The sequence below is a fragment of the Lepidochelys kempii genome, chromosome 8 (assembly GCF_965140265.1).
Source record: "Lepidochelys kempii isolate rLepKem1 chromosome 8, rLepKem1.hap2, whole genome shotgun sequence".
NCBI lineage: Eukaryota > Metazoa > Chordata > Testudines > Cheloniidae > Lepidochelys > Lepidochelys kempii.
In genome coordinates this window covers 21,242,774-21,264,429 of record NC_133263.1, presented here as the reverse complement: position 1 = coordinate 21,264,429, position 21,656 = coordinate 21,242,774, and the positions used below count along the sequence as shown (strand labels likewise).

At 39.7% G+C, this 21,656-nt stretch overlaps 2 protein-coding genes across 3 annotated transcripts in view; one reads left to right on the top strand and one right to left on the bottom strand.

Moving 5' to 3' along the window:
• Positions 1–10,205, top strand: part of UBTD2 (ubiquitin domain containing 2) — a 116,856-nt gene extending 106,651 nt beyond the window's left edge. For both annotated transcript variants that reach the window (XM_073355812.1, XM_073355813.1), the window contains exon 3: positions 3,065–10,205. In XM_073355812.1, coding sequence (XP_073211913.1) covers positions 3,065–3,462 — 398 coding nt within the window. In that variant the 3' untranslated portion in view covers positions 3,463–10,205. The remainder of the gene's footprint in view (positions 1–3,064) is intronic.
• Positions 10,206–13,657: 3,452 nt separating this feature from the next.
• EFCAB9 (EF-hand calcium binding domain 9) lies at positions 13,658–19,450 on the bottom strand. The gene is made up of 4 exons (XM_073358086.1): positions 19,315–19,450; positions 16,711–16,859; positions 15,440–15,616; positions 13,658–13,810 (listed from the first exon to the last, which is right to left on the bottom strand). The coding sequence occupies exons 1-4, from the start codon at positions 19,448–19,450 to the stop codon at positions 13,658–13,660; spliced, it is 615 nt and encodes a 204-aa protein (XP_073214187.1).
• Between the last annotated feature and the right edge of the window lie 2,206 nt (positions 19,451–21,656).

The window sequence follows — 21,656 nt, the reverse complement described above, 5'->3', positions numbered from 1 at the left end:
TCCTTGAAAGCAGTTGCTGTAGTTGCCACAATGTTATGTGCCAGTGGCATAGAAGGGATGTGATTTGCACTTTAAAAACGTTTTAAAATTGCTGCTTAAAATAAACATGCTGCCAAAGGAAGTAAACTATTGGTCTCTACTTCCTTGAGACAGACACAAAATTATAGTAGGTCATCTTACACATTACTTTCTCTAATGAAGCTTCATCCACCCCTTTCTTCCCATTGGTGCCATATCCTTCTGTATTCCCAGCCTCTTGCATATAGTTACGTACATGCTCAGGCTATGTCTACACTACAGCCTGTGTCGGCATAACTTATGTCACTCAGGGATGCGAATAAACCCCTAAGCGACATGAGTTACATTGATTTAAGTTTTCGTGTGCACAGCGCTGTGTCGGCAGGAGAGCTTCTCCCACCAACATGGCTTCTGCCATTCGCTGAGGTAGTGTTTTTATTCCAACAGGAGAGCTCTCCCCAATCGGCATAGAGCATCTTCACCAGATGCGCTGCATCTGCACATGTGCATTGGCACATTTAAGATTTCCAAGAATCTTAAAAATATTTCACAGTGGTGGAGAAAGATTGAAAGTTTTGAAGACGCAAAAAGAAAAGGAGTACTTGTGGCACCTTAGAGACTAACCAATTTATTTGAGCATAAGCTGTCGTGAGCTACTGTGAGCTGTAGCTCACGAAAGCTCATGCTCAAATAAATTTGTTAGTCTCTAAGGTGCCACAAGTACTCCTTTTCTTTTTGCGAATACAGACTAACACAGCTGTTACTCTGAAACCTGTTTTGAAGACGGGGTTCCAAATACATTTTTTTGTATTTGCAGTTTATCTTAAATCTTTCCTAGTCCTATCATTAGACCTGTGCATTTTTCAATGGCAAGACGGCAACTTTAGTTTACCTCTTTCAGAGTCCTCAAAGAATTGTGTGCATGTTCCAAGAAAACTGCTCCGACTTAGCTGTAGTTGGTTTTTAATATTGCTTATCTGATTATGATTAAGCAACCTGCTGTTTATTGCATATACTTTGCCATTGGTGTTGGTTCAAATGGACTAGGAATATGGGTCATGAAGAAATCCCTTGGCAAGCCTATCCTAATGGTACGTTACCATTGTATTTCATATTAACCCCTCGATGGCCCTGCCCTGCCACAGCCTAAGATGTAGCTTTCTTTTAGGGCAAATACGTTTTTTTAAAAATGGGTAGTGGTATATAGTTTCGCTTCCTTGGGACTATAAAAATGCTAGATCCATTTGGTTGCATGTAGCAAAGCACTCAAAAATATAAAATTACTGTTCACAGGAAAAATTAATCTTGCTATGTTGGATGTTTGCTATAGTGATTAGGTACTCAAAATAAAAATGTGTACTGTTTAAAAAAGGGGGGAAGGGAAATCTTTTGGGCTGTGAGAGCTGAAGGACTTAGTTATTTCTCCTGTCATACTTTATATAAAATACCGGGTGAGCTACAGATTAAGTGTTAATTAGTCCTGCTTGGTTTACTGTGGGATCCACAAGACAGCACAAGATTGAAATGGGTGGTACAGACCGTTATCTTCTTTCATGTAGTGGAGCTGCCCTTTTGACCATTTTAAGGGAAAAAAGGACCTTCTTCTAGGAGTGAGCAGGCAGTTTGGGGACACAACTATCACTGGATAATATTTGAGTTCAGTACAACTTCACTTGACCAATACTAGAGTGCTCAATTTTTCAGAGAAGTTTGTCTACTTCAGACATCATTCTTTCACGTTTTGTCCACTTCTTCAAAACTTGCTCTGCTGCAGGAAAACCATATTCCTCTAGATTTGTTATGAAACACACCGTATCATGATTGTTGCTGGTCACACAAATAAGAGATGGAAGTCCTGACGTGTGACAGCTTTTGGGACATTTATATTTTAATTCGTCAATGCTCATTGTATGTTTAATTTATGTTGGTGAAGAAAGAGGTAAAAGTATCTCTTTTTAAAAAACAGAAGATTTTAAAAGAATATGTAGGTTTCTGTTTCAAATAAGTAGTTCTCAGCATCAGATGCGACTGTTAGAATGAAATGAAAGAGCTATGCAGTATGTCCCCAAGTTATAATTTCATGTTGCAGTAATTTTTGCTGATCAACCAAACAACAAGGTTTAAGGCAACTCATTGTCAGCATGAAAAAAGCCTCCAACTAGAAAAGGCCTTAATTTCTAATGGGGAACAGTTGGGATGGTGTGTGCAGAACTGCAGAGTCAAAGAGTTTTTAAAATATTCTGTAGCTTAAGGAATTGGCTCATCTTCAAACATTTGTAACGACAAAAAGATGGATAATCTTGCAAGTGTATGTGCCCCATCTAGGGGCAAGAATGAGAAAATTCATTACAAGCAGGTAAAATGCAAGACAATGTTGCAGCATTTCCTTGGTATACAAATGTATGCTTTTTAACTCCACTGAGAGGGGATTTCTGCTCTGATTTAGGAAAGCAAAGGCTGGTTTGCACTGCATCTCATTTTCCTGACAAGCTGCATGACTGTGATATGTGACACAGGTAGTCAGGCTTCAATTCTCGCTTGACCTTACTTTAACTGAAAACTTCATTGCTAAAAATGAGTGCTCTGCCACATTTTTCTAGTGTAATTCTTGAAAGTCTCATGGTGAGAAGTGTGCCTTTACAGTGCACACACTGTGATTCTTATTAATAGCTTTGTAAATGTAAGTTATAATTCCTGAGTTGTCTGTTGAACCTCCCTTACAACATCAGTAGTGAGAGAACTCCATATCCAAGAATGCAAACCAGTTTCCTTTTTGCTTTAACGCTGAATGCTGAATGGTATTTTTGTTCTTATTGTGGGTGGGCACCATCAAGGAGCTTGGGAGAAAAAGGGATTCTAACTTGTGAAATTTCAGCCATATAATAGTGTAATATCTATCCAAAACTTTCTGTAATTTTAATCACATGCATATAATGCAATCTTCCATTTTTCTAATAACAAGAACAAATGTTTTAATGGTTACCACTAGTTTGATTTACATGTAAAATGCATTTATTTATACTGTTTTTTCCTCTGTTTCCCAAAGGTGCTCTTACAGAGTGCTATGATGAACTGGGCAACAGATACCAGCTTCCAGTCTACTGCCTGGCCCCGCCTGTCAATATGATAGAGGAGAAGGGAGACCTGGAGACTCTAGATATTCCCGATCCACCACCCAATTCTGGGCATGAATGCCAGCTTCGCTTGCGCCTCTCAACAGGCAAAGACCTCAAACTTATGGTCCGCAGTATGGACACAGTATATCACATGAAGAGGCGACTGCATACGGTGGAAGGAGTGGAGCCCAGCAGCCAGCGCTGGTTCTTCTCAGGCAGGCCGCTCGCAGACAAAATGAAACTGGAGGAGCTGAAAATCCCGAAGGATTATGTGGTGCAAGTCATTGTGAGCCAGCCCTTAACAAATCCAACCCCAGTGGAAAACTGATTCTGTTTGTTTTTTGATTCTCCATTCCTCCTCCTCTATCATATGGGATTTATTTTCTCTGCTCTTATTTTTCCTGCTAATGGATTGGTTCCAAGAAATGACTAGCAAAAATTCCATCTGTGATGGAGATCTGCAGAAACAAAACACAAATGTAAACTGTCCCTCGGGATTTGCCTGATCTGATATTTTTTACCACCACAGAAGGAAACACATGGCAAATGCAATGAAGGGTTTGTGTAAGGGGGAAGTCTGTCATTTAAACAATAAAAACCTGTAATAATGCTTGGAACTGTAGGTGGAGCATTGATCCATGGAGAAAGCACTTTTTTAAAAAAAGAGAAAAAAATAAACCAAATTGTAGTACTTCATGAAATCGGCACCATTTACAGTTCATCCCAGAAGTGTAGCTTCTCTGGTAGGTCCACTTTGCTCGGTATCTATGATGATTGTTTCTGTTTTGGTTTAACTCATGTGCTGTGTCCGATTTCTCCTGTGGCATAGTGAATCTCATCCAGAGAGAGGTGGACTGAAGAACGGATTTTTGTGTTGCGTTCTATCAATGCTGTGTTCCACCCCAAATGTGGCTCTTCTTCATGTTCATACGAACCGGTTTTAGCACATTCCAGGATGGTGATAAATGGGCTTGTGCTGTTTTGAGGCTTCAGTGTTTGGTAAATACTGCGTTCTGGAGCATTAGGCAATAATTTAGGAAGTATATACACATTTTAATAAATCCTTCATGTACTGTACTGTAAAGTTACTTGCTACAATGTTGACTTTTGCTGAAGTTTTCTGGCTCATTGGCACCTGAATAATGTGCCTACTAAATTACTGTACCCTTCTCCATCCTGTAAAACAGACAATTAACAAAAGGCTAGCTGATTACAAGAGGGACACTGATATGGGATTAAAAAAAACGCACAACCTTTATCAGCTGACATTGGTATCCTAGCGTAGAATGTTTCCAGATAAAATCAGAAAGTTACACCCAAATATGATTGAATGCAATTTTCCCCTTTCTGAATTCTCAGAGGAGACACTCTGTGGAAAATCATAGAAAGGAGACTATAAAGCACACTACATTCAGTTGTTCATGTCACTACCAATAGAAACAGAGGCCATTCCCTAAGTCTCCGTGTTGGAGGACATGGTCACTTTCTGGTCCGTAGTTGTGGAAATATGTTCACTGTAATGCATCAGGAGCTTCGAATGTGGTCACTCAGTTTAATATCTGGTACTTTCCCTTTAGAATGTAAAAGGAGCCTTTTTTTCTGGGAACAGACACCTCTGTTGCAGTGTGCTTTGGACAACATTTATGATAGTTTTTCACCTAACAAAATAAATTAATAGGATGAATATAGTGTTGAAAAAATAATGTAATTATTGAGTAGTTGTTACCACGTTAAAAGAAATTGATCTAGTTCCTTTGTTTGGCTGCTCTGCATCTCTCAGAGTTTGGGATATAGGGTATATCCTTCTCTGAAACTATGTCCCGCACTCCTTTTATAAACACAATTATTTTGTTTTTCAGTCCTCGTGCACTCAAATGACTTAATTCCTGCCAAACCTCTATTCTGCCTATTCAGACATGGTTCACTGTATTGCTCTTTCTGTCTTCCATACCTAAATCTAAAATTGCCCAGAATGGCTTTTATTCCACTGATAGTGGAGTCACTATTTTAGGATTGACACTTTTAGATTTGAAGTGAAGAGAGCTTCTTTAATTCTGTACAGTTTAATGGGCGGTGGTTTACTTGGCAAATACTGTAAAATTGGAACTAGCAGAGTTCAGTTGAAATTGCCAGCTCCTGAGGCTTTCCATATTGCTCTAACCTTTTTATCTGTTCACTGGCTAGATGGCACTTTGGATTTAGTACTCTAGTCTTTCTCTTTTAGAAACTGAAGTTCATATTTGATACCACATCACACATGAGCATGAGCTTTGCTTTTATCATAGTTCCCATGTTGTATGTCACAAAACCAAAATGCTCCTTGGCACAATTCACTGTCAGATCTACTCCAGGTAGGTTGAAGCTTGGCAACACAGAAGTGCAATGACAGGGTTGTATGGAGGAAGCCATGTCATTTAGTCCCTCATTTTTGCAAGCACCAAATTGACTTCCACATTTTTTTTTTGTAAAAAAGGCAAAAGTTAGACTTAAGCCCTGACTTGCACCAAAGCCTTTGGATTTTTTCACAAAGGGTGTAAAATTCACAAAAATCAGAATTTTTAAGACAAAATTCAGCTAATAAGTAGTGATTCTTTCACCACGTCTTTTGCGTCTTAAAGGGGAAATAATACTGGATTTCTGCACAACCACCTTAAAAATCTCATGGATTTTTCGCTGTTCAAATGTGCCTGGTAAAACTAGATTGTTTGTTTTATAAAATGAATGTTATATTTTATCTAAGCAACAGATAGTCATTTCATATCTGGAGCAGCATGTCTTGTGAAACATAGTACAAATTTTTGTTTTAATCTGTTTTTGTGATGGAGTTTCCCTAGAATCAATTCTGGAAGGGGGGAAAAGTTACAGCTGTAAAGTAACAAAGCTGTAACTAGGATAATGATGATTTTGTAACTTCCCACATCCTTTTGTAGAATGCATTTTCAGAGATAGTTTGAGGTGATTTACTGAATATAATTTTCAATATTACAGGTTTCTGACAAACAATTTAAATGCATTTTCACATTTCCTCTGAAAAAGCATCAACTGTAGTATGTTGTGCTGTAACATGTAACAATTTTTTACATTAAGTATTTTGATGGCGGAGAGTGAGGAGAAGGATGTCTAAGCAATTTTGAATTGGTTTTCATGCATGTAGGGGGTTGAGCATTGCTGGATTTGATCACCCAAGGGGCCGTTGCATAGAAAACATACTCTCCTTCCTGTCTCCCTAAGCACAAATCTCAAAACCAAGCAGTCTGATTGCAAACCGGTTTTTTTTAAAAGGTGAAAATGAATACTGGTCTCTTATCCCTGTCTTGATAAGCTGACAAACCTAACCACACAACTTTATTTTTGAATATGGAAGATATAACTGGAAACAAAGAAATTTCATAAGATCCATATTAAGGAAAAGAGTAATGCTTCTAACAAGGAGATCATTTCTGAAAATGTACATATATGTGCGTTTATGCTGATGAACATATGGTATGTGGCTATATATATTCAGTGAATACTATACTTCTTTTATCTGTAAGATTATCAGGTTTGGTATTCCTACTAGACCCCTGGCTATAAAAACAGAAATGAACAGGACAAGAGTTTGCCCCCACACAAATTTATGCAATTTCCACTGGACTCAGTGGGAACTGTGCGCTTGCATCCCAGAGCGGAATTGGGGCCCATGTGTAGCATTAGGAAGTAGATAGGCATGGGACACCATTCTGGGGCAAGAAGGAGGAAAAGTAGAACTTTGTGGGTAGATTTTGGATCCCCAGAGTGTGACTAGTGAAGTTCTAAAATGCAGCTTCTGGCCATGCTGTCCTCACCTTGCAGTCATAATAAGAAAATCCCAGCCAGCTGCAGGGCTGAATTACTCCAAGCAATTTCTATCCATCATTCAAGAAAGGCACGTATGAGCACATGTTGTTGTATGCATTTTTATTTGAATATGTGTACTCAGATTCAGTATGGCATTTGTGCTCCTGACAGGTTTCCTATGTGACCTTTATTTGTTGTATTATAGATTGGGCACCCCAATCAATGTGCAGTATCACACTGTTCAGTGTCCTCAGACAGGATATACTAATTGGGAGATTTTTATAATGTGTACCCAAGAGTTGATATAATCAAGTGAGGAGTAATAGGATAAAGTTTTCATTAGATTCATAGGCCTTGTATGTGTCACTCCTGATTAACTTTGGCCAGGAAGTGATTCCAGGAAATTACATTTTTACATTCTTATGTCAGTGACAGGTCTGTTTAACACAGAGCTTAGACTTTTGTGCTTGTTATTGCAAAGATGTCACTTGTATCTGACCCAGAAGTAATGGACAGGCTAAACTCTACACTCCCAGAATAGCTTTAAAGGCAGAGGATCAACAACACTACATATAGTCTAATGTAAAAATTTATCAGAAATGGGACATATTGGATATGTATTGCTAACTTTGTTACAAAGTGTTTTGTTTTACAAAAAGAACAAGTGATCACAGTTTTCCATGGTATGTAACTTTTGAATTATGTTTCCACTATGTGGGCCCTTTGTGCATTACATTTTGTGAATATCATCTACAGAAAACTCTATTTGAGACAGTAATATTAAGAAAACTTTCGACTTCCTTCTTAAAACCTGCAATCTCTTCTTGTCTGTATCTGGGAAATATTTGGAAAACTAAGTGATGTGAAAGTGCAGTGTAAATAGGGGATTTTTTTATAGCGATTGGGTGGCTAAGGGCACCATGTAAAATTAAACCACCTCCCTATGCCTTTCTCAAAAAGCTGAATCAGTTGAATTAGTAGGAGAGGATAAGCAATCAGGGTTAATATTTATGTGATAAAGCAACATATTCAGTTTACATCATGACGTTCAATAAAGCAAATGGCCTATTGATAAAATATCGCTATAATATCAGACATGCTTCTGCATACATATGCATTGTTAGTAAATATATTTTTGTTAGTTTGATGCAATGGTTGGGCTGCTTTTTAACCCATAGAATTTTGAAAGCATTTCAGCTGCATAAAAGTTGACAAATTAAATGAGTGCTATAAATTTGTCCATCACTATTCTATTCATAAACACAAATGCTAAAGTTACATTTCTGATTCTTGATTTATATTTTGCAGAATCTTTCATACATCATTGTAAATATGTTATTAAAGACCTTGCATCTTATGAAAAGAGCTGATGTGTTCTTTATAAAAGATTTAAGAAAACCAATCAGCTCTTTTCATAATCTGTCCACTTTACTTTATAGATGCGTGTCAAGTGTTTGAAATGAAAATAATTTCCATTAATGAAAAAGATTTCCTTTGTTTTCCACCTGTCACTGAGTGTAGGCTTGCTCATGAATGTTGGACATCAGACATTCTTTTGGAATAGATTGTGTGTTTAAAAAGAGAGGTCTAAAGAACTTGCTTTCGGAAACTGGGTGAATTCCATGCACATGGCAAACTTTTTTTTGAAAAAGGAAGAAATGCATTTTGAGCCAAATCAGCGCCCCTTAAAATTTATTTAATATCCCAGCTTGTCCAATGAGTTAAAACAACCGTGCTTCTCTCTTGTACCAAAGTAGATAATATCATACTGTTGCATTTGCAACTACAAAATTGTCAGACAATACAAATCTGCCTGTTTAAAACTGCTTTTCATAAAGCATTTTTAATTGCTTCATTCTGCAGATGGCTCTTCTCCTTTCACATTTCATCAGTTTCAACAAATGCTCCCTAGTGGTGTGGATGCCACTTCCTATTCATAGGACATGGTGGACCATCCATGATAACTCTAGGGCTATAGTTCTCCTTCCAAGGGAGAAACATAATAGTGTATATGCCACTGAGCCTACAAAAGTCAAATAGTTTGAAGACGTGGGTTTTTTTAATCAGCTGAGCTTCTTACTATGGACTTTGAAACTCTTATTAAATATAGCCACTGGACTATCCATGAAGAAGTGTGTTCCTATCCTTTTGAGCAGGGCCATTTGTTGGGTATCTATCCAATGGAATGCTGTATTTGTACATTTAAATATGAAGACCAATGAATCAGAACCATGTGGCAAATTGAGAACTTAAAATCCTGACTCTTGCCTTATATTTTGTTCACCTGGAACTCCAAAAAATCCAGTTTTATTACTTTTAATCTTGTGTTTTTTTTCTGGCAATTTGAATCTAGCCAAAGACTGGAGACAGTTTAAGGAAAATTGAAGCAAATAAAATATGTTGATGTGGCTTTATTAAAGTAATCAAATGGTGTTATATCAAGGACCCTATTTGTGCCTCTCTTCTCCAAGTCCAGGGAATGTCTAGAAACTGGAGATATCTTTGAGCAATGAGTGCAATATTGTGCACTAGTCAGTTGGAGATGTGTAAGACACTTCATTTTCACTTGTTATGTGCAAGGGACTTAGGTTTGTATCCTCTTTGCCTCATGGTAGTGACTTCCAAAGATGGCTGGTACCATCAAATTTGTACTTCTTGAAATATCTTCTCTTTTATGGTAAATCTCTTTTGTACGCAATTTGTGTGCCATGTATCAAAGAAATAGTCATATTACATAGGATAAGGTGCTAGATAATTTGGTACTGATGCAGATAAATATTATTCCAACAGCTATTGAGAGAAGGATGAGGGGATTACAATGATGTGACTCTTCCCCCCCCACCCCTCGCCCCGTAACTTTTATAAAATTAAATCTTTTAGCACTGAACACACCGGTTGTGTGAAACATGCTTTTTCCTCCCTGGCTAGTTCAGTCCAATGATTAATTCTTAGCCTATCTGGAGATGCTGTGAACATTGAGTTACATTAAGATTCATTGTATATTTTTATGTTGTACCTCTGTTATTTGGTTGACATATCACAGTAGTGTGCGCACATATTTTTTAATCAATTGCAAAGCACAAGTAGGTTGTCTTTAAACTTAAATTATGTGAATTTTTTTACATAGCTAGACGTCTATAACATTGAGAGCAAAACATGAATTTCTATGAGTCAGAAACTCTGTACAAAACTTCTTGTATTAAAAAAAGCAAAGAAAAACCAACAATTTTTTTTCTGGATTTAAAAATAAAATTAATACTGGAAACACCATGCCTTAAGAAACAAACTGAGTGTCATTTTTCTCTTTTTAAGTTATTGGAATGTGATTTAACTCCCAGTTGTATTTCTGCAATCTTTTTATTATACTTTTGGCCATGGAAGGTTAAGATGCTCAGGTCATAAAAACAAATGTATCATTCAGCAGTATCTCACACAATTTGTCTGTCAGGAATAGTGTAAAATAGGGTATGCAATCAGTGGAAGAATCCAGGTCCCTGGGGAGTGGGGTAGGGAACCAAAGGTCAAGTTTCTCCAACACCTTCAAAGTGTAGTGTGTGTGATACCACACATGGTCTGGTATTGTGGGTTTTATGGATGGAGGGAAATATTAAGTAATTTATCTGTGAAGTTGCCCTTTAATATTAAGTGAAATGTTAGATGGATCTCTTAGGGCATGTCTACATGGTGCCTTAGTCCACACCAGAAGGGAATACATTTGAATACTCAACAGCATGTCATGCACTAACTGGCCAGGATGGACCCACTGGCATTCACTATAAGTTCCCTAATGCATATTAATGTAGTCCCATTTCAAACAGTACTACACAGTGTTCATAAGCAGGGTCCACACAAGCCAGTTAGTGCATGACACAGTAGTGTACACTAGAATTTGTACCCCTCTAGGATTAATGCATCATGTAGACAAACCATTAGTTTGGCCCATTTTTATAGTCTTAACTGCCTATCATGTCAAAAGGGCTTGAATGATCCTGGCTAAGTTGCTTTGCTCCCTTTATCATCCTTACAGTTAGTGTCACCTGTTTAACTTCTTTTTGGAGAGAGTGTTTTCATAACAGAATATAGAAAAAATAATGTAAGAACTAAATATAAAGAAATGAACATGAGGATTTTTCTGTGTGTCCTTCCTGACTCTCTCCTTTTTTGATGGGGGAAGAACAGGAGCATGGTCTACTGCTACCCATCCTCAAGAGTTGTCACAGCTGCTATCCCTCCTCTTCTGGGATGGGCAGATGTTCCTTTGGAGCCCAGTAATTGCAGCCACTTTACATTTTGAAAGTTTGGCGTGTCAAGATGTTGAGACAACACAATCTCCCCTTTTGACAGTGCCCTTCATTCAAGTAACATATGGTCACATGTAAAGTAGCAATAAAGACACACACAACTTGTTGCTAGTGTCCAGAAGCCCAATGCAAGAAATGGGCTTTAGGTCTATATTTACAATAACTGATGTACCACCTAACAGGAAAGTGAATTCCAAGTTAAACGTTAACCAATTAAAGGGAGAGGAGCTTGGGTTGCTCCGGCCAGTGCTGGGGCTGAGGTTGGCCGGCCGGCTGGGGTGGGGCAGCTGAGGCAGGGGTCCCTCTGGCTGGCGTGGGGAGGCCGGGGCTGGGGCCACTCCGGCCGGCGTGCAGGGGGTTAACGGTTAAGGTCAGTTAACAGTAAGCCTAATGCTTACCAGTTAACTGTTTAACATTTTATATCCCTAATAAAAGACTATGCAAACCACTGTCCAGTTGCAGCAGCTCTGATTGTATGTTTATGGCTGCTGCGTGTGTCCAATATACTCTGTCCTCACTCCTGAGTATGGAATAAATGTACTATTTGTACTTGTGAATGTATTTTCTTTTTTATTTAAGTATTCAGCTCTATCTCACTCTACCACGTTACATAATATCCTATAAATGGCACAGCATTGCTTAACTGAAGTAGGTGTTAACCCTGCTGAGCTGGTCAAATTCCAACAGGGTAATTACATTCTGCCCACCAGCACTCCAACTGAGGTTTGGATATTGCATTCTTCCCTTCTGCTCCTAAGCTCTTGTGTAATGGTACTGTGCATTGTATCAAAGGCTGACAGAGTTTGCTCCAAATGGGTCACATTATAGTGGTAGGTGAAATGATTCCTAGGTTGAGGGCCTAATTCTGTTCCTCGCATCGATACAGCTGGTTACGAAATTTTTGACTAAATGTTTTTATTGGAAAATGCCACTACTGTTTCTGCTCAAAGTTTTAGTTTCAATGAATCTATTCAGATGAAACATCCATCAGAAGATTTGGCAGGCTTGGGGTAGAATTTCTGGTCAGAGAGGCACTCATCCCAGAATCACCAATAGCCTGATGATTAGGGCACTCACTGGAATGTGGGAGACCCAAGTTCAAGTCCCAGCTGTGAATCAGGCAAACCAGTGTTGAAACCTCCATTTTTTCCTGCAAGGTGGAATTCTTGTTTTCTGGTCAGCCCTAGTTGTTACATCTGGAGGAAGTCTACTGCAGCCCATGCATTGTGACTCCAGTTTAAACCAGTGTATACAAGAGGGGAATCTGGCTGAAAGTTTAGTTTTTGAAAGTTCTTCAGAATCTTTGGGTAAAAAGTGATAAACTGAAAGGTCACTTACTAAAAGGGGCCAGCGTCACAACAGCCATTCCACCTTTGTCAGATTAGAAAACATGAACTGTTTTCTCTGAATAACCTCAAAACTGGGGCTTCAACAGCTTCATTGTCTTGATTCCTGGGAATAAAGCCTTGGGAGTGGGGAAATAAAGGGATGGGGTCCTATTTCCTGTTATGAATTCCTATGCCACCGTTAAAGTAACAACATTGGTCCATGGTGGCAATTCCTCCATTCAGAAGCTGGGCCTTCATATGTGATTCGGCTGCCTTATTATAGAATTACAGCTTGGAAAGTTCAATGCGCAGAGGCTTAAGGCAAAAGTGGTGAGAAGGGGAACTGGGTTTAGAAAACTGTTCCATTTACGGTTTAAATGGTCAATACTTAACAAGAGAAACTGCCCATCCCTTCTCTTCTCTCCACAGATGGATTTAATTCGATGATTTATTTTAACAAAGAAAAGAGCATTGCCTTTGGCTGGCTCCATTCTCCACAACAACAGTAATGGGTGCAGGGAGATGAGACAAATCTAATTTCCCCCATGCTTATTTTTAATGGAGACATTTTAATATGGACAGAAAACAGCATAGGGGGGAAAAGCTGACAAACATGAATGAATCCAGTATCAGAGGGGATGAGCCAGCTGGGTTTTATGCTAAACTTTATTTCATTTGTCTCTTCAAAGGTGATAAAATGGTTGTATGGGGAGGACTGCTCTGTCTCAAGCAAGATGTAATGTAGTTGGAGGGTGGGGCAGGGTTGCTATCCTAAAATACTTGAGCAATGCGGTATGGCAGGGAGGGTTGACATGAATATCAGCAACTGGCTTGGGGTGAAATATGAGGAATGCGCCTGAAGTACAAGCTGCATCAGCTATTCCACATGGGATGACATCAGACCTGATTATGCACTTGCATGCAGTATCTGAGATGGGATCTGGGGACAAAATTATACAGCTATAATTATTTGGACCATTATTTGAGTTATAGGTTTCTTAAAAGTTGGTGTTTTAAGCTAACCCAAAACCCCCTGGGGCCTGGGAAAGAGATGGTTGAATCAAATAGTGTTGTTTTGCTAGTGTAGTTGTTGCATGCTGGTCTTGGTGAGGTCTGGGCCAGATGATTCTGGAATCGCTTCATTCCACCTCTTCTTCTTTTTCTCCTTCTTTTTCTGTTGTCTATCGATGCAGAAGATTGTAAACATTTTGAACTCCTTGTAGCTCAGTTGCTAGTGTTGGGGAAAAAATATGAAGTAGCATCTTAACAAGACAGTGATGGTTGATACCACTTTAATGTCAGAGATAAGCCTGACCCAAGATTTGGGATCTCAGAGAGACATACATACAATGTTCCTTCCAATCAAACTTTGGAGAAGTTTGGATCTGAACTTCATGGGCTGGGCCCATCTCAAAGGACCACACTGTAGCTGTGAGGGCATCTCCCCTACATGTGAATATCACTCTACCATTCCGCAGTGGTTGCAGATGTCATGATGCGTCTGGGTGGAAATCTCTGTGTTTTTTAGAATTATATCCGGCACAACCACAAAAGCAAGCTCTTACAAAATGCTCTTTAACCAAGCAGCCCATTTGCAAAGCAGAAATAACTGGGTTCAGGTCTATTATTTACATTAGTGTTGTGTCTGGATGCCCCAAGCACTAGAGTCCTTAGATCAAGGCACTGTACAAACTCTATTAGGAGGTTGTAAATCCTACAGGATAGGGAAAATCTAAGTTAAAATGCAACAAGTGGCTGTTAAATAATTGGAGGGCAGGGGAGAGGGAAGGTAACAATGGGGAAAACAAAACCACTAATTAGAGCAGTCCATTGCACACACAGTTTGTCACCTGTGGAGAGAAGGAATGAACTCCCTGTGACAGACATTAGTCTGTCATTTAATATACTGCTGGAAGGTGCTGGGATACTACGGGGATGAGGCTGCTATACAAACCCCCACAGAACAGTGAAATGAAACATGATTAAATAAACCTTTTAATATATCAGCAATCCCTACCTATCTAGTCATTATGGGCTCGCAATTTATCAGACTTCACCTTGGTCATAGGTCTTGTGGAGGGATTTGAAAGAGGACAGGCTGATGGGCAAGGGAGAAAGCATGGAGGTGCTTATAGGAGGAGACAAACAGGCTATGGAGGCTTGCATTGTTAGCAAGAGTGGTGTAATCAGTAGAAGAGTAGGTAGGGAGGGGTAAAGTTACGAGCCTTGAAGGTGAGGTCACAAATCCTATATTCAATACAGTGAAGAAGGGGGAGTTGGCGGAGATCATAGAGGTCAGGTTTACGTATGTTCACTGATTTACAGTCCTCTATATTCCAAGGTGAAAGTGAATTACCTAGTAAGAAGGGCACCATAATCAAACCCTCAGTCTCCAGATGACACCTCAGCTGATTTAAAGCCCAGCATAGCCTGGGACCTCAGTATAAAGAATAAAATAAACCAGTGTGGGGGAAAAAGAACGTGGCCCCGCAGTTGTCTGAATGGCAGGCTCTGCATAACCACTTTTGCTGCTCTAGCACAAGGTAACAGGGCAACATAAAGCTTCTCTGAATGGAAATGGAGCCAAGAGCAGTGTTCAAGAGAGGTACTCTACTGAGCTACATGGCCAGTCAGCAGGACTCATTAGACCTGAGCTCAACTACTGCCCTCTCTGTGACACTGGACAGTCAATCTTTCAGCCTGTTTTCCCTCCCACACTTTGTCCTATCTATTTTAATTGTGTGCTCCTGGTAGGGACTGTCCTTGGGCAGATACAATGGGGCTCTGATTTCAGTTGGAGCCTCTGTGTTAATAAATAAAATGCGGCATTATTAAGGGCTTGTTATTCCTCTAATCTTACCTCATCTCCAGAGACATCAAAGTCCTTGAATATCTTCTCAAGCTCTTGTTTCTTGATGTTAAAGAGGAACCTAGTGGCTTGGAACGCCCTAGGGCCAACTGTGTGTCTTCCATCCATATCCAGCAGCTCAAACACAGGCCCAGAGTGTTGATAAATGAACTGCTTTTCCAGATGGTTCTGTTTCAGGACAGAAATGTTTAAGAACAAATAATGAGCAGAGATATCCTGTTTTAGAAAATACATATAATACCAAACACAGTTAAAGTCTAGATAGTAAAAGCTGGTAACCTTCCTAATTCCAGCTTGCAATACAAAGAGAAAAGAACTCAATGCTTCCTTGCACACATGCATGCCTAGCCCTATGCATCCAGATTTGTTTTCCCCAAGGCTTCAGACCCTACTAGTGCTGCAAAATAATTCTGAGCTGGACGGCCATGGAAATGAACTGAGCACATTGAGTCTCCCACTTTCCTTCATGCAGCCAGCAAAGCCACAAGTTGCTCTTGAAATGACTAAGTACTCAGGCCTGCTGTACATCCATGGATGGTCTTTGCCCTCTTGGCAGTGCTTAATGTGCACCTCTAGACTTGGCAGTTCATAGCCCTGGCACCTCTGGGCTTGCCGCATCAGTTATTCAAGTAAAAAAAAAATTCCTTGAGTCCCGGCACCTAATTGCTTGAGCCCTGGCACCTCTTTCGTTACAAATTAAGCACTGCCTCTTAGGACTCCCCAGGATGACACTGCTAGCGGCCTGCCCCCAAAAAAGGAGAAGCTTGGGCTACAGTATGACCCCCCAAAAGTGGGGAGCTTGTGTGAACATTCATTTCCCCCCCACACCCTTTAATTCTCACACCAGGCTACTGTTTTCTTTCGGAACAGGTCTGACCTCTAATAACGATCAATAAGAGAAAGAGTCGTAGTACGAAGATTGAAGAAGAATCGTGTGCTCTACTGCGCAACAGGGAGAGGGTGGAAAATGCTGACCTGTGAAAATGGGATCCTGTTCTAGTCTTGCTATTTTGCAGAAAGCAGCAGGCGCCTGCAGCTCATTTTGTGAGCTGAGTTTTTGTTTATTTTCAGTGAGCTGCCTCAGAACATAAGACCATTTAGACAGTCTCTAGCTTGTGGAAAGTTCCTCTACCTTCTACTTATCACATTATAAGTGAAGATTAGACTCCCAGCTGGCTGATTCAATTTATGAAGGCACTGAATAACATCAGCTTCTCTGAAGCCTCTGGCTGACGCACCAACAGGGACCCCAGGCTACCTGCCTCATGAGATATCAGGATGCACACCAGCATGTAGAACTCATCAAAGCCAATCTCCCCTGTGGCATTCCAGTCTAGCAAGTCAAACACCAGCATGACCTGCTGCTTCGTCAGGTCAGTCACATAACGGAGAAAGTGATAAAGCTGCAGGTCTGGAAAACAGTGGGTTGTTAGGCCTAACCTGTGCAAAGCTGCTAGTAACAATTAATAGGATTTATAAGGAACACACTGCTCCAAGGTGCTCAGGTTACTGCACAGACCATTAAAATCCAGTTACACGCTCCGAGAAATGTTCAGTAATAATAATGCGCACACGGTGACATCTGTCAAGAGAGAGGTAGTTTGTGTGCGTGCATGTGTGATTTTTTTTAAAATTTTTGCTTGTTTCTGCTTGTTGTTCAGCAGCCCAAAAGTGACATTTTTCATTTTTAGGTGTTTGAACAAAACGCCCGAGAAATTTGCTTAAAAGTTGTAATTTTTCACTTGGAAAAAATGTATTTCACATGCGCTAAAAGAAAGATCTATTCAGACGATTTTTCTTTACAGAATGGGCCAGGAAATGCCACACCTTCGAGGCAACTGCCGCAAACATTCAGTCACATGCTCCCCTGAAATGTGATGATGGAGCCCCTGCAAAGGAACCTCATCTACCCATAGGAGGTACCAGGCCATGGCTGTGTGGTCTTCAGGGTTTTATTGAAAAGATCCAGCCACCTATTTTGTTTAGATTTATACTTTCCATTATTTTTAATTATAGTCTTGGAAACTGTGAGCTGCTGAGTGCCCTCAGCTGCCACTGACATCAGTCATATTTGAGGGCACTCAGCACCTCCCTGGATTGGCTCCAGCGTGTCTTTCCCTGCTGATTTTAGGCCAGAGGGAGTTGCATGTGCATATTATGAGGCCAGAATTCAGCCCTTTATATAGCAACCAACCCCACCGATCCTTTGACTCTTTTCTGGTTTTTTTCCTTGTACTTTGTCACTAGCGTGGGGTGATGGTTCCAGCACAGTGCTGGGAAATGAGGCTCAACACCACAATCAGGTTAGATCACTACCATGGCATGGACAGCGGGGGGAACTCACATCACTCATTTCTTTGGTGGGTTCTGATCATTTTGGTCTCTTTTAAAAGATGTTTAGACTCCATGTGATGTTCTTCATCAGATTTAAATAAGACCTGAGCCCAAGGCATGAGACCTACATCCAAACGTTTGCCTTATTAAGGGATAAAAGGATTCAGTAGTCTGATTTATGTCCCTTAAACACACAGGCTCATTATGTTTGGATATGAATCTGGATCAAAATGTCCACAGAGTTTTTGGGGGTCCCATTGCTCATTATAACAGTCTTCAGGCAGGTCAAAAACTGGGCTTAAACTCCCTGCAGATACTGCTTATTTTTTTTAACTATTGAATAATTGTTTTAAACAATATTTAGCTTGACAGTGATGTTGTACAAGTGTAAGGTGCACCTAGGGGGCAGGGAAAAAAACAACTTTTGCAGTCCACTTCAGTGCTCTGAATGGATTTGCCCCAAAGTGTTTCAGAACGAATATGACTTTGCCACCCATCAGCCCCATCACCCTGTGTGTATGATACCTCCTTTCGCCTGAGCCTTCATCTGTGGTATTTATTTAGATCAGTGATACTCAGACTGAGGCTCAGGAGCTGCAAGTGACTCTTTAATTTGTCTCCTGCAGCTCTTGGCAGGACATGATTTTCAAACACTTTGTGATTTAACTATTAACCAATTAGGCTGCTTTTACTATGTTATTAACCAATTGTAGTTGAAAAAAGAATAATACTTGGTCAGAATAACCAAGAAATATTTATATATATATATAGAGAGAGAGCAAATAAAACAATTCACACTCCTGTGGCTCTTTTGGGTTATGCTGATTGCTAATTTGGCTCCTGAACCACTGAGGTCTGAGTATCACTGATTTACACTGTAAGCTCTTTGGTGCAGAGACTATCTTTTATTGAGTGTTTGTACAGTGTCTAGCACACTGGTGCCTTAGTCCTGATCAGGGCTTTTCAGTGCTCCCAGAGTGCTAATGATAAATAATAATGATGGTGATGATGCCACACAAGTTAATTTGAATTGCAGGACTGTCAGCTTTAAGAGGAACCAGGTAGAGAGAGAACAAAAAAGTTTACGTCTTAGGCAAGAGCTGAACACATTTCAGTTATTGCAATCATGCTAGTAGGCTGGGTATGAGGGCTGGGTATCATTTCATCATCTGATGTGTTACTAGTCAGGCCATATAACCTTTTAGAATGGATGGAAAGTGCTATATCAGTCGAGACACAGTGGTATATGCTACAACGGAAAGCCATCTATCTGGGGCAATTCCAAAACTTTGCATTAACCAAGCCAGCAAGTCAATTAGCATTACAGAATGCAGTATTTGTTGTAATAGCTGAGACATGGTATTTATAGTGTTTCTGGAAATTATTTTGAACCCTAAAGAATTTTTAAACAAATCCAAAACACTTTTTAAATGCTAAACTTGATAGCATCATATAATTCTTTTATATATATAGATAGATATAAACATTAATCTTAGTGATAGCAAATTCTAGGGCCTCTGGAAAGTACTTACTATTCAAAGTATTCTTATTATGAACATCTAGGAGTTGGAAATATTCTGCAAGTGCTCTAGCATTTCTAACTGATAATAAACAGTGTATTTTATCTAAATACAGAAACTGCAGAAAACATCCAGGTTTCAGCCTCATCTTGGCAGTGACTAATTCTGTTTACCTATGAACATTCACAGTAGCTGAGGTGATGCCCACATCACAGCAAGAGAATTCCGTCTCGGAACCAGAACACAATTATGTATCCTCCTGACTGAAATGTGTGGGGTTTTTTTTTTTTGGTTTTGTTTATTTTTGTTTGGGTTTTTTTGCCAAGCATCATCAGACTGTGCCTCTAAGGGCTGAATTCCCCAGGCAGACAGGCTGGGTGGGTCGCTGTGGAGGTCTTGTTGCTATGCACAATCAGCCAGTCGGAACAGGACACTGAACAGAGCAGAGCTCTTGCAAGCACCTTAGGCATTGAGTGATCCACTAAACATTGTGGAGCAAATGGCTCTCTACCACTGAGGAGTCAGGGTACACATCCAAAATGAGCATGAAGAATTATTCTTTTATCACATATTTTTAAAAAATGCAATTCTAGAACATTAGAATCAGATTGAAACTCACATTTGCAAGGAAACGTAGATTTAAGGTCCCAATTAAGCGAGATATGTGTGAGTTCACTGAGTCTATTGTGATGTCAATGGGAACACTCATATGCTAAAATTAGACATGTGCTTAAGCACCTTGCTGAATCAGGGCCCTAAAGCCTTGTCTACACTAGAAAGTTGTATCACTAAAACTAGGCTGGTGTAGTTAAAGGCAGACACCCCCCCAGGGCACACCCAGTTATATCAGTATACCGGTGCTTTATACCTGTACACCTATGCCTGTACGGGAAAGGGGATGGCTATACTACAGTAAAGTATCGTTATACCAGTATAACTGCATCTATGCAAAGGGTTGTACTGGTATAACTCTATCAGTAAATAATCACACCCCTCACCCCGATCCTGTTTAAGAGCTTGATTCCTGAAAACACTTACTGCTGAGTGAAGTGCTTACTACTGTGAGTAGTTCCACTGAAATAAATAGAACTAGTCATGATAGTAAGACCCCTGACTACAGGATCAGGCCCATTCTTGTGAATCAAAGGCAGATTTCCAATGCTTTTTGAATATTTTTGCAGCCTACTTCTTATATTTATGTTAGTGTTTTAAAAAGACAATAAGAAAACAATTCCTGGATTGGTGACAGCAGATTTGCCAACATGGGTTGAGGTTTGTGGGCTTCAGGAAAGAAGTGAGTTTGGGGATGTGAATATGTCTGTATCTATCTTGTTTTATATTTAGATTGTAAAGTCTTTGGAGTACTATTTGTTCTATGTTTGTACACAGGGGTCCTGGTTGAGGGTTGAGGCTCTCGGTTACTACCGTAATATGAATAATAATTAATGGGTAGGTACATGGCATAAGGGAAGAAATTCAGATTAACTGATCTATAACTCTGAAAACAATTGGCCTAATTCTCTTCTCACTCCAGTATTGCCAAACTCAAACATTGTATCAGCCCTCCAAAATCATGAGAATAGCTGAAAAACAATGAGCTGTTAAAACCAAATCAATGTTGGGTTATTTTCATTTGCCTTCTTCTTTCACAGGTATACTTCAGTCACATTTGCAAGCTTTCCTCCACAACCCCAAGGGCTAGAAACTTATTTTTTCTTAAATGAAATTGAAATCCTCACATGAGCACTTATGTCCAGCAGCTGGATCTTATATAAAGCACCAAACATCATGAGGTTCAAGATAAAATCACAACAGTTGGCTACTCAGTGTAAATCCAGAATCACAGAAATGAACTCAGTGTGAGAGGAGACTCAGACTCAATAGTCTAGGAGGGAACCATTTCAACGAACAAGTAAAAAACAGAGAGTCAAGGTGGGTGAGGTCATATCTTTTATTGGCCCAACTTCTGTTGGTGAGAGAGACAAGCTTCTGACCTTCTCTCTCACCAACAGAAGTTGGGCCAATAAAAGATATGACCTCACTCACCTTGTCCCTCTAATATCCTGGGACCGACATGGCTACAACACCACCGCATAAAGTAAAAAGCTGATCAGTCAAGCAAGACCAGTTGGTCTCAGACCTAGACATAAGGCTGCAATATCAAATAATTCCTCTAGATGTCCCCATTTTATTCCAATTTTAAATGTGCTGCAGTTAATTTAAAGTATGTGAAGGACTATTATGACTTTAAACAATTTGGGTCCCACCCTGTCTATCCATATTTACATGTGCTTATATCTTAAAAAAAAAAAAAAAAACACCCAGAAGTTAAATATTTAGTGGCTATATTTAAG